This window comes from Parasteatoda tepidariorum, chromosome 4 (genome assembly GCF_043381705.1).
Source record: "Parasteatoda tepidariorum isolate YZ-2023 chromosome 4, CAS_Ptep_4.0, whole genome shotgun sequence".
In the NCBI taxonomy this organism is placed as follows: domain Eukaryota; kingdom Metazoa; phylum Arthropoda; class Arachnida; order Araneae; family Theridiidae; genus Parasteatoda; species Parasteatoda tepidariorum.
Window position 1 is genome coordinate 70,801,128 of NC_092207.1, and position 14,054 is coordinate 70,815,181.

Below are 14,054 nucleotides of genomic sequence, written 5' to 3' on the forward strand. Positions count from 1 at the left end.
CTTTGTGTGATAATAATGAGCATCCTGTTCAAAAGGAAGACTTGGTCGAAAATTTAAAAAACTTGGTTATTACAGAAAAAACTAAAGAGTTTTCCCTTAATCATTGCTATTTGGAGGGCATTGATCTTACACTGGCTGATATGATTGTCTTTCCTTGCGTTCATTATTTTATGGTAAGTATTTAGAATTGCATGATATTGATTTTAAATTTTCAGTAATAAAATTTATTATTCTATACGCTGTATAATTTGTTTTTTTCTGATAATGGAATAAAACTGAATTTCAAAATTTCATGTACTAAAATTTACTTGATTTTGTAAAGTTAGTCTTATTCATTGTGATGGATTTTATTTTTACTTGATTGATAATCTATTGACAACACTAGCACAGATATGTTCCACAATCTAGATTAAGGAAGCAGATAATGGTAATCATCACCAAAGTTGATTTTATTAATTTATCTTTAGCCTTTATAATTAAAATTTTTATTTACTAAAACTACTCTTCAATTGTGTAATTATTTCCTGGGTCGGCTCTAGAATTTCACAGACTTTTTTCCCTGTTCCCTGTTCTCGGCCAGATTTTAGTATTTTGGAGCAGAAAATTTAAATTTCCAGTTAGTGGCCAGTTGACTTTAATAACTTAGCAGCCACTTTTTTCTCAAACCTATTGAGTTAGTAACCAATGCCAATAGGTCATATTCATCTAATAGCCAATATTTCCATTTTTTTTTTGGATTAAATTATTTTCTTTAAAAAAAATTCATATTAGTAATAATCAGTTATAGTAATAATCAATCAGAAATAATCTAAGGCTATAAAAAATTAAAAATCAACAATTAAAATAATATAAGTATCTGACAAAATTTAGTTTAACTTGCTGAATTGACGTTACAGTCATAGAAAATTCAATGCACAGTAAGAAAATTTTTAAAAAAAAAATAAGATGGGAAAAGTGATTGGTTGTTTATTTAAGTCGTCACTCTCTTTTGTTGACTCGCCATGTGGCAAGTGATTATTTTCACGTATAGTTATAACTACTTCTTAATGAATGTAGTTGATACTGACTTTTCTGTACTAGCGCTTTAAAGTACTTTAACTCCTTTGACCTACTGCAACTACTATATTACTGTTTTATTGTATTACATAAAAGTGCTGAATTCGGTATCATTTTTATTTTGATCTTTAATCACTTAATATGATTGTCTTCTTTTGAATAACAATTATAGCAATATAAATCTTTTCTTTTTTAGTTTGAACTAACAACAGCAGTTTAAATAAATATCTGTATTATTTACCCATTATTTCCATTTTAGGAAAATTTGCCTTTTTCTCACTTAGAGAACTTTGAAAATGTATTAAATTGGTATCAAAGGATGACCAGCAATGAGCAAATAAAAGAAGCTGCCATAAAATGTGGAATGTTTCCGAAGACCATCCCTACTTTGCCATGTTTGAAACCTTCTATTACAATTCCTACAATTAACCAAGATAGTTTGTACAAAAGGTACGTTTTTCAGCTTTTTTTTTTCTAAAAGTTTTATATTAACTAAAGAATTTTTTTGTTTTCTTGTTGAAAATTATGTAATTATTAATTGAATTTTTTTGCTTAAATGACTTTTTCAAAGTACTTTTAATATTGTTTCATGTTAGTATGAATGAACTTCATTAAGGAATTATTTTTCAAAACCTAGCATTTTAACGTAAAAGGTGTTTTAATTTATTGTTTAATACTGATGTCTTACATTGAAAATTTTTTTGTCTCTTAAAACCCATTCTTAAATTAGGATTCTAAATTAATTCAAATGTATCTTTTGAATGAAGGTTATATAATTATTTAAAATTACTTAAGAACTACTTGCAATAAACAATAAATTTGAGAATAAAATATATGAATAAAATTATGATACTCATCAATAACATTTGAGTTTAATAAAAATGCAATTTACAATTTTTTTCAGAGATCCATCTCATTCTAAGATGAGGATAAAATATAAGAATCCAACTGAGACATTGCAGCTATTAGAGGTAAAAATTGGTATGATTTTGTTACAGATCCTTTTTATGATATCATTATGAATAATTCGAGCTTGAATTTTGTTAACCTTATCAAACGCAGAAAATTTCAATAAAAATTTAACTTTGAACTAAAATACTTCAAAATTAAACACAAGTTTTATAACTGAACAATTATTTCTTTTCTAACTATAAATATTGTTTTTTTTTAAACATATGCACATCACTTTGAAATCAAAATGATATTTTTTTTAAAAAATTTAATGTGAAAAATGCCTTACATATTTTTATAGTCTCTAAAATATTGCCCATATGCAACCAATATATATTTTTAGATAGATTACAAAAACAGTTATTACTTGATTAAAAACTTCATTCGCTTCAAATATATATAAGTAAGGAATAACAACAGTCAACGTGTTTCAAGCAATCAAAAACAAGTGCCCATTTTTAAGACTAGCCAGACTTGAATTAAAAAAAGTGATTTGAAATATAAAATGGAAAACCTTTTATATTTCAAATCACCTTTGTTTCTTATTGACATCCAGTAAGATTTGAAAATGGGAGCTTGTTTTTGAGCACTTGAAGCACTTCGATTGTTATTTTTTAAATACATATTTTTGAAACGAATGAAGTTTTTAATCAAGTCCTCACTGTTTAAGTTCTTGGGTTTATTTATATAAAAACATCAAATTCAATATTAAATTTTATTGAGGAATTTTCAAATTTTACCTTACTTTTATATGCCGTAAAATTTAATATTGTTAAAAATAAAACTGTGTTCTTTACTATTGACAATTATTGCATTCATTTAATGTTCTCTTTTCATTATAGAAGTTTGAAATTTATCCAGAGTACTCTGAAACTTGCTGTACTCAGTTAGACTGGAACAATTTGCCTAAGGAACTCCATCCAGCAACTGGTAATACATCTTTTAAGATTAGTATTGAAATAAATTAATAATAAGGATTAAATTAATTAATATTATTAATTAGTATTAAATTAATTAATATTATTAATTAGTATTAAATTAATTAATATTATATNATATTACTATGCAAAACTTATTCAACTGAAATTCTTATGAATGATATTCATATATTGAAACTCGAGCTCTGCAAATATATTAAATTAAAAGCTTTTTATTAATTCTGATCCGGTTCGAGTATTCTATTCATCTTCTACTGTTTATCGTCACTGTCTTAAATTTGTCAGTATTCTTCAACTTGGCCCACTATACCATACACCCTCCAACCTCACCTGCCTATCATCATCTCAACATAAATGACACCCTGAAATTCCTTCTTCATATTAAATATAGTTTTTTTTTTAAGTACATGCATATCACTTTGAAATCAAAATTATCTATTTTTTAAAAAGAATTTAATGTAGAAAATGCCTTACATATTTTTATAGTCTCTGAAATATTGCCCATATGCAACTGATATATATTTTTAGATAGATAACAATAACAGTTATTACTTAATTAAAATTCACAATTAATTAAAATTATTGATTCACTTCAAATACATATAATTAAGAATTGACAACAGTCAACATGTTTCAAGCGCTCAAAAACAAGTGCCCATTTTTAAGACTAGCCAGACGTGAATTAAAAATGTGATTTGAATTATAAAATGGAAAACCTTTTATATTTCAAATCACTTTTGTTTCTTCTCATTGACATTCGGCAAGATTTGAAAATAGGCGCTTGTTTTTGAGCACTCAAAGCACTTCGACTGTTATTTTTAATTACATATTTTTAACATGAATGAAGTTTTTAATCAAGCCTTCACTGCTTCAGTTTCTTGGGTTAATTTATTTAAAAACATCAAATTCAGTATTGAATTTTATTGAAGAATTTTGAAATTTTACTTTAGTTTTATATGCAGTACAAATTTAATATTGATAACAATGAAACTGTGTTCTTAACTATTGACAATTATTGCCTTCATTTAATGTTCTCTTTTCATTATAGAAGTTTGAAATTTATCCAAAGTACTCTGAAACTTGCTGTACTCAGTTAGACTGGAACAGTTTGCCTAAAGAACTCCATCCAGCTACTGGTAATACATCTGTTCAGATTAGTATTAAAATAAATTATTAATAAGTATTAAATTAATTATTATTAATTAGTATTAAATTAATTATTGTATATTGTTGTTTCTAAAAAAAACTTTATATGTAATGGAAATATAATAAAATAAAATGCAAAATTAGTTGAATATAACATATCAAAAATAATGTTTGAAAGGAGAGATATTTCACAATCAACGAATGTTCGTGTCATACAATTTTCGAGGTTGAAAAGTAAAATTTAATTATGAAAGTTTTCATTATTAACTGCATTTATTGGGATCAAAAGGGTAGGCAGGGTGGGCTGCAATTAAAAAAGACTCTTAGGGAGAACACTGGTTTTAATAATACTGATTTCTTTATTTTTCATTTATTTTTTATGTTAACATTTTATTTTCGTTACAAAATTTTCATAGTTAACAGTAGCATTTTACAGTTTAATAATATGTTATGTTTTACTGTAAGTAAATAAAGGATATTAATCTATTCTGTTAAATCTTTAAATAAGGTAATTTTTACAGAGGATAAAGGTATTTTGTGAGCAGGTTAATGTTGTTTCTATATATTCTAAAACTTTTTCTCAAATTCACTAATATGTAACAAACATGACATGTTGAGGATGTGTAAATTTTTTGTGACACTTTTGTAAATTTTTTATAATTTTTACTGTTAAAATAAATGCATGTAATAATCCACAGAAAAAATACTCCTAATTGTAAATCAATGAATACAAGAAAGCACATTACTATTATGAATTACGTCAAATAGTTACTGTTTTATGTAATTACTTCTTTAGTCTAACACAGATATGATGTACTGTTCAACATTAACTTTGAAAATAAAAACAAAATCACCACAAGCAAAAATAATAATTAAAAAAAAATAGACTTGCAAGTTATTTTTAATTCGATGTCAAATGCTTAGAAATTGACAATATTTATATTTTTGAAATTGGAAATTGCAACATTTGTTAATTTTTAGTGTAAAATTTTCATTAATTCATTTTTTTAACCTTTTGCAAAAACTCATTTTATAAAACAAATGTCAAAAAATTAAGGACTTTAAACTTTTATTCTATAATTCATGCAATTTTGATTTACAAAGCGGGTTTTTTTTTCAGTAGTTACTCAGAAACATACTATAGTAACAGTATCTGACTTAAAAATAGAATTATGTCAAAGTTAGAGTTTTAAATTATTTATGATATCATTATATTTTAAAAATGTAAATTGATTTTACCTTTTTATTAAAATCCAGGTGTTGTGTTGTACTTTCTTGGAAAACATGGTTATAAATATAATTTTTGTCTTGTATTTTACCAGTTACAATCAATGGTTCTGCATTTGAATAATAAATTTCAGGAGATCTGCCAGCAAAACGTGTTGAAAGAAAATGTCAACAAATTGAGAGCATAGTTACTGCTGCACTAAAAATTGCTGTTGAAGGACAAACTATTGTTGAATTTTGTGCTGGTGGAGTAAGTTCACTTCCATATTTTACTTACAGAAAAAGAAAACTTGAAACAATGAACTTTTTATTCTTTCTTTAATTGTTTATTCTATTTTGTTTAGAATGAATATATTATTAAGTTGAGTAACTTTTGCTCACTATCAAGTTTATTGATAATTTATTAAATATGCACACCTAAATGGCTATTAAAATACTGTAAATAAACCATAAAAAGTGATGATAGTTTATTTTGTTGCTTTACTTAAAGGCATTAGACAGGTGGGGAAAATGTGCATTAAAAGAATTTCCTATAAATACTGACAAATACAAAAAAATAGTTATTTTCCTAGGAACCTTTTTTGGAAAGAAACATGGGATGTGAAATTTAGAGAAAGCTTTATTCCTTTATTATGATCTTGCCTTAAATCTTGCCTCACATTTCATTCGTATCTTGTCTGATGTTGCAACAAGAAAAACACAAACTTAAGAATAAAATAATAAGAACAAAAATTTATAACTATTTCATTATTTAATAATATATTGTTATTTAAATGCTATATATGTTATGTAAAATTATGTAAACGTGTTTTAAATGCTATATATGTTGTGTAAAATTATGTAAACGTGTTTTAATTTTATTTAACAGTTATAGCATACTGAATCATTATTAAACGGTTTAAAATGTTTCTAATAAATTGTATTTGCATATTCTCAGGGTCACGTGGGACTATTGCTTGCTTACTTTCTGCCTAAATGTAAAGTAAGTAATTATTGTTTTATGATGTATGTTTATTTTAGGCTACTGAGTTTATGAAGATTCATTGTAGCTTCTCTAACTGTCGTCTTATATCTTTCAAAATTCTTTCTTTTGGGTGATATTGTACATCCCTGTGTATTAGTCGATCTGTAGTATAAGTAGACTCCCTATCTTTGTTTACGAGTTGGCAAATTTCTAGTATGTTAGGGATATAAATCGACTGTTGAGGAAACCAAATATTTCTAAAATTAAAAAGCATAAAAAGTTTATTAAGTCTTCGAAATTTTACTCTCAAATAACGATGTGGCATTCACAAATCCTGTAAGGTGTATAATGACACTGCTAACGTTTTTGAATCAGACACAGATGATGTAGAATTTTTAAACTTGTAGCTTTATTATACGTTTCAGAACTTTTCAATGTGTTATATTTTTTGAATTATTCTTGAATAAATTATATTCACTTTTCTTATTTTTATTTTTTATTCTGAACGTATTGTGTTGTTTCTAATAAAAAAACTTTATATGCAATGGAAATATAATAAAATGCAAAATTAGTTGAATATAACATATCAAAAATAGTGTTTGAAAGGGGAGATCTTTCACAATCAACCAATGTTCGTGTCATACAATTTTCGAAGTTTGAAAAGTCAACTTGTATGCCAGGATAAATGGTAGTCTACATGTTTTGGAAGCTGTAAAATTGTTTGAATAGTTTTTTTTTTCTTATCTTGCTTTGGTTTAATGACCAGATTTTAAAATCTGCAAGTAAAGTATTTAGTTGGCGTTTAATAGCATTTTTATTACATGAGAAAAATTTCGAAATGAAACAATTTTTAGTATTTTTCAAGCTTTATTTTATTATTATAACTCTGTAGCTGGTAAAACCCTTTTTTCTGGAAATCTATAGAAGTTTTTTAAACCGCAGCGCAAAATTATATTTGTCTAAAAAATTGGTAGTAAGTAAAGTTCATGCAGAGAAAAGCTAAGTAAGATCTTTTATTTAAAAGTACTGATTATTAGATCTTAAGGTTTAACATTTGGTAATTTTTTATGCTTAATATTTTTGGCCATTATTTTTATACTTAATAATGAAATCAAAAGGTTTTTTGTATACTTCTTTAGTTCGAAAGTAGATATAAAGTATTTGAAAATTTTTATATCTGCCTAAAAATATCCTTCAGCTAAAAAGTCTGGTTTGAGTTCTCTGGTTGATTTGGCCTCATCTCTATTGTGTTTACAGTCAAAATCTTTAGTTTGACTAATTTGTATACTATAACAAAATATACTTTGTAGTTATAAAGTTTTCTTTTTATTGTTTTATAGATAATCCTTATTGAGAACAAAGAATCATCTATGCAACGAGCTTTTCTTCGAGCAAAAGTTTTGAATTTGAAGAATATTGTTTACTATCAAGTAATTCTTTTTTTATGTATTTTAAAAATGTTTAAGTAACAAAGCCAGTGCTAACTCTTCCTTTTTTTAGGAAGTTTTCCTTTTATTTGTGTTCCTGTTCCTTATATATTGTGTAACATGTTCCTTATGTTTGTGTAACGTTTGAAAAATTAGTACATTGCTCCCATTTTTTCCAAATATTTTATAATTTCTTGAAAAAATGGAAATTTTTCTTGGGAAATATATTATACAGTATTATAAATGTATATATTTTATAATATATTATAAATGTATTGCATGCAATATTAACAGCTTACTATTTTTGTACCCATCAAATTTAACTTAGAATCATTGTTTTTAGTTTTTCAACCGAAATATGATTACATATGATTGCCTATTTTATTTATGATTTAAAAAAGCACTCAATTTTAACACTGAAAAAAGGAATGCATTATAAACAGAGGGAATGGAGAATTCTGACAGTGGGAAGGAGATGATAAGAAGTTTGAGAGATTAAACCTTTTTATATTTTATTCATCTTTTTTATCAAGTATATTTATCTGATCATGTTATGCTTACAAATGTTATTAAAAATGTATCAAAGTTGTTGAAAGATAATGTTTGAAATAGTGTGTTTTGTTTCTAAACTTCAAGAATATTATTAATTTTTTATAAGTGCAGTAAAAATTAATTTGTTTTTTTTTAATGCAATTTGACAGAAAAATATATTCCTCAATTTAATAATTTAGTTTTATTTAAATTGTTTTAATTTTTTGAGCTTTTCCTCAAACTTTTGGAACTAACCGTACATATTAAAAGTTTTTTTATCTCGCATTTTAACATTTAATTAATTCATTTTAATAGTTTTTTGTTTTTCATTCTTTCATTTAAACATGACAAGGAAAATATAAATATTATTTTTTGAATTTTTTACATAAACTTCCTTTTTCTGATTTTTAATTAACAAAGTCTAAAATTTAAACAGAATTATCTAATTAGAAATTTTTTTTCATCTTTTTTGACAGCTTTATTGACAATCAAACTATAGTTTTTGCTTTAAAAATTTTTCATTATGACTTCATAACATCATAATAAACGATTTATGACTTTATAAATTGTTTTTTATGATATTTAAATATTTTTAAATTATATATTAATCCAAAATATTTTTTATTAATAGTAAGTTAAGCACTAAACTGGATTCTTGAACCTCCAAATATGAGGCAATATGACAAAGATCACCTTCACAGTTTAGTGCATTTACCTTCTGTAATATAATATGAAATATTTTTTAGATTATCTATTAATCTGTATCATATGTCCATAAATCTGTATCAAATGTCCATAAATCTATATCAGATGTTCATATGATATCTTTTATTTCAGTGTGTGAAATAACATTTACCCTTTTTCTATTATTTAATGTATAGTGCAATTTGGATTACTTCAAGAGATCCTTTGATATGGGCATTTCATTACATGCTTGTGGTGTGGCTACTGATCTTGTGATTCAGCAATGTTTACAGCAACAAGCTTCATTTGTGTGTTGCCCATGTTGTTATGGTGGTATTCAAGACACACATTTGCTGCAGTATCCTCTGAGCAACACATTTCGCACAACTGGATTATCTTATAAAGTATGTTTATACAAAAAAATAATAGTTATTCATTATACAAAAATGTATTTTTCAGTAGATTACTAAGTTTTTACACATATATGTAGCAAAGCAATCCCATTATTACAAAAGCAACATTTGTAGACTTTAAATGCACATAACTCATTAAACTCACGCTACTGTAGATTTTAATTTTCACAACGTACTTAACGATTTTGGTGATTGGACTATTGGCAAACATACCTGAGAACAATTGGAAAACATGCCACCACATTTTTGATTCCCTGCAAAGGGATTGGTTTCCCAGCTTTGTAACACCGATGGCCTGCAAGTGAAGTCAAGCTTTTTACAGTAGAAGAGCTTAACGAAAACCGCTACCACCCACCCTCTGTCCCGTCAAACTGTGAAGGGACCGCAGACTTCAAAGTGGTTTTCTACTCTCTCCCTAACTGTTGCCAACGATGCTAGACTCCATTGATCTACTGGGATCTGTGTTTTATGATCAGTGCACTGCAGGAAATTTTTTATTCTAACAACTTTTGGTGATAATTATATTCATTGCAATTTTCATTACTTTTAGAAATTTTTAAAAAAATTAAAAGCTGTCTATTACACATTAAATTACATCTCTAAGAACCAGTTTTTAATTTTTAAAAATTCTTTATGTATATGAAAGTTAATAAAAACTTTTTTATTCAAAATTAAGTGCATTTGAAGTCTGTAAATGTTACATCATTTATACAGCATTTTAAATTAGACTTGATGTTTGAATAAATGCATGGAAAAAAAACATATTTAAATGCTATACATTTTCTCCTCTATAGAATTATACTCTTCTTGCCCATTGTGCTGATAGAAATGAAGTAAACACACCTACTGCCAAACAAGGTAATATGCCATTTAATACTTTCTGCAGAAATCTCATGATATATACAGGGTGTTCTGTAATGATTGCTCTTAATCAATATTTTTTAGAATTTTTATCAAAAATGGAATTTAATGAAACTGTGCTATATGACTTGTACAGAAATATTTAACAAATACAACGTTTTTATCGGACTAGTTCTGGTCACATAAAGCAGTTAAAAAGATATTTGTCTGGAAATGCTATTTCCATATCCTTAAATTAAATCAAAACCATTCTAAAGTGATGTGGTCCAGTCATACTTTGTATGGAAGAATAAGCAATGCCTTGTAGCCAGATTCTACCTCTTTGAATTCCTATGCTGACCTATGCAAATATATATTAATACCAATACCCTATACGTTAAATCTCTGAATAATAGTTTTCAGCAGTTATTATTTGGTTTTATTCTCTGAAATGATTTTCAGAAACTTCAAAATTACTGCAGTAGCATTGGAAAAGTTTAAAAAATAGCTAAAACTGAGAAATTAAAATTTTCTAATTAGTTCCATAATATATATTCCGAAAATTAAAACGAAAAAAATATACCCAAACATTAGTTATTGACCTAAAGAAGTTTTCCTAGTCACTATCAATAAAATTTATTCTGATCGCCTTCTTGGGGTGAACTAATTTCCTTTGCACATTTAAAAATGCGAAAACATTCTTTTCAAAAACATTTGAAAATAGATTAAAAAATTATGTACTGCAGTTTTAAAATATGAAATGTCCTTCTGAAGAAATGGGGAAAACTTTTTCAGCAACATAGCATTAAATGTTGTAAAACATTTTGGATCTTTTTTTTTAAAAATTCTAGAGCTTTGACTGTGGAAGAAGTTTTTAAATGACATTTTTAAAAAATGGTATTTCTCCAGGACTTACCTTATTTTAGGATTTTTAATTTTATCAAGACTTTGGGAAAAATTAAGTTTATTTTTCCAAATCTTGCAGACCTAATTGAATGGAATTGAGTGTTTTTGGAGTGAAAAACGATCCTAAGTGCATTTTGGCAACAAAAAAATCAACGAGTAACTTTAAAAAGCTTATCTTTTGTCAGCAAATTAAAATGTTAAAAAAAAAATTAACGCTGACATGAACAATTTAAATTATTTAAGAATTTATAGTTTTTTTAGTTTTTATCAATTTGAAGCTTATACGCAAGAAATAAAGTCACTGCAAAGTCTTCATTTTCTATTGAAGTTTTTAAAAGGTTTAATCTAGTTTATTTCGTATTTTTAAAACTTATGTCACAACTTTCATCCTTAAGTTATGAGTTATTTTTAATTTTTTTCAGGAGAGCTATGTATGGGATTGATTGATACTGACAGAGTTCATCTTGCTCAAGAATATGAATATGAAGTTAGACTTACCACACTTCATCCTAAATCTTGTTCACCAAAACATAATTTAATTATTGGTGTATCTCCTAAATGGAAGAATGCTCAATAAATTATTTTTGTATTTTAAACTTGTATCTTTTGTCTCAATAATCTAAACTTTTTTTTTTAAATATTATACCATAAATGCTTTTCATTTTCAAAATTCTATGGCTTTTCTGAATATTGTAATTTTTTTTACCATTTATCATAATTAAAATAGAAGGCGCCTTCCAAAGATTGACAACCTACCAGGCAGGAATAACTATTACAAACTCTCAATAGTTATAAAAAACGTCAAATTATTCACTGAAAAGTGATATTTCATTTGGCAATAGAGCCCAGGTTACATGCTTCTTAAAATATATAGATTTCTAAATTTTATATTACAAAACTTTGCTTTCTTATGTCCCAAAAATTTTTGTTTATGCAACATAATCAAGACATTGTGAAACTAGGCGGGACCGGGATAGCTTGACTGGTAGGGCGCTAGGCCAATGTCCGAGGGGGTCGTGAGTGCCATGTTTACAAATTGGAGACTGGTGCACGCTTAATCTGTCGGGGTCACAAAGTCCTCCAAGTTCCTATAACAACTCAATACCTCTGGAGGTACTGGATCGAAGGTTGATCGCGCTCTGGTTCCAGTCAAAATTACAATATGCAGTCAAGTAAATGGCGTGTGAGTGTTTTTTCCCGGTAAAACAGAATGAGACGCAAGTTGTGTTTGGTGTCTTGTATATTGTAAACCTCTGGGGAAACTGAATCGAAGATTGATCGTGCTCTTCCGGTCAAAATTACGATCTGCGAACGGATGGATGGTGTGTAAATGTGTCTTCTCTGTAAAACGGGATGTGACGTATGTTAACTTCGGATCATCCTCAGGGATCTATCTCCGACCGTCGTCGATATCCCTTTGTGCAGCTCTAGAGCGACGTTAATAAAAGTATAACAGAGTTTCCACGACCATGAAAAATAAATTAATGGTAGCTAAGATTTTTCAGAACTACTGAAAAATTCTTAAATTAATCATTCATTTGAGAATTATGAAATTATTCCCAAGGTATTTTTTGCGTCCATATATAGCTTCTTTAAATAAAAAAGTACATTGGTAGCTTAAAATATCTAGATTTATCTCACGTTTGCTACCACTTAAAAAAATTTCAGGATCGTGGGAACCCTGTATAACTACTAGCACTAGACGCAAAACAATTCTAACGACAAAAGAAAAAAAAAAAACAGCACACATCATTTAACAGTTCGCTCCTTAGCATTCAAGCGACAACTGTCAAAAATCAATTCTGCAACCTTTGAATCTGAGCTAAACAATAGGAAACCTGTTGAGCATTAGAGCAAACAACAAACTCGCCTAATCATAGATTTTTGAATGAAACGTGTCAAAATTTTACATTATAGAGAAGAGGAGAACCTCACGTGAGGCCAATTTTAATCTGATTTACGATCCATCTACTATTAGTGATATTTCTCGTTGACTAATATTAAACTAGCCGAACAAACTGTGTAGGGATCAGATTACTGGCCATGCATCGGAACTGGGTTCCAATCCCGGACAAGGCATGGATGTTCTTTCGTTCTTTGTATTATCTGTCTTTGCAACGTTGACCCACCTAATATGGTGCCCCTGAAAGAGTGGGCAACAAATCTGCCCTGTAAATGCCTGAATTGACTAAATGTTCACAGGTTGTCATTGGATATAAAGTAAGTATGAAACTTTTTGTTGGGGAAGGGGGAACTAGAGTAGACATTTTTAATAACTGTTTTGGTTATTAGTCATATTTCCTATGTGAGATATCGTTGATTGGTAACGTCTGTAGTTGCATAATCCGACTGTGAGCACTTTAGCAGAAAATTGCAAAATAATGTTTTTTTAGGGGCAAAAGTAACTTCTCAAAAAAAGAATTTTTCAGTAACACTTTTTTTTGAACAAAAGGGGACAATTTGTTATAAATTATACTGTTTTCTAACCTGTTTTGATACTAACTTTTGTTCCGTATACTATCAATTAACCAGTATTAAGCATAGATTATCACATCTCTTCTTGGAGCTAGTGTAGATGGAGGGACTAGTGTGGACGCGTCCAGACTAATCCCATTCAACTTCCAATGGAAGAAATATGAATTGCTTACAAATATAACACTTTTTAGGTTTATTTCCTAAAACAGAATGAATTTTTAGAATGATATACCCTTACAATTAGTGTTTTCAATAATGAGTCAAAAATTTAAAATGAAATCTTTATATTAATTATCTCATTAATTTTATATATAGGGGAGAGTCGGGTATCCCCGCTCACTTAAGGAGTATTGCTTATATTCCTGTATAATACTTAGTAATAATCAACATTTTTGTATGTTTCTATTCTTTTATCATCTAATTCAATAATGCAAAACGAATAAACCAAAAAAGAATAGTTAAACTTACGAAAATAGAAATTTAAAAAAACATGTTT

The 14,054-nt window shown here is 27.4% G+C and overlaps 2 protein-coding genes across 2 annotated transcripts in view; one reads left to right on the forward strand and one right to left on the reverse strand.

Moving 5' to 3' along the window:
* LOC107448927 (glutathione S-transferase C-terminal domain-containing protein) lies at window positions 1-11,679 on the forward strand. Its single transcript, XM_043051464.2, has 10 exons — window positions 1-173; window positions 1,316-1,506; window positions 1,961-2,027; window positions 3,994-4,081; window positions 5,453-5,568; window positions 6,256-6,300; window positions 7,623-7,712; window positions 9,122-9,328; window positions 10,132-10,195; window positions 11,506-11,679. The coding sequence occupies exons 1-10, from the start codon at window positions 141-143 to the stop codon at window positions 11,658-11,660; spliced, it is 1,056 nt and encodes a 351-aa protein (XP_042907398.2). The 5' UTR covers window positions 1-140; the 3' UTR covers window positions 11,661-11,679.
* A 1,938-nt stretch (window positions 11,680-13,617) lies between these two features.
* The window catches only part of LOC122270982 (uncharacterized), a 6,462-nt gene continuing 6,025 nt past the window's right edge, over window positions 13,618-14,054 (reverse strand). Inside the window, exon 3 of the mRNA XM_071180371.1 lies at window positions 13,618-13,758. Within this exon, the coding sequence (XP_071036472.1) occupies window positions 13,618-13,758 (141 nt within the window). The remainder of the gene's footprint in view (window positions 13,759-14,054) is intronic.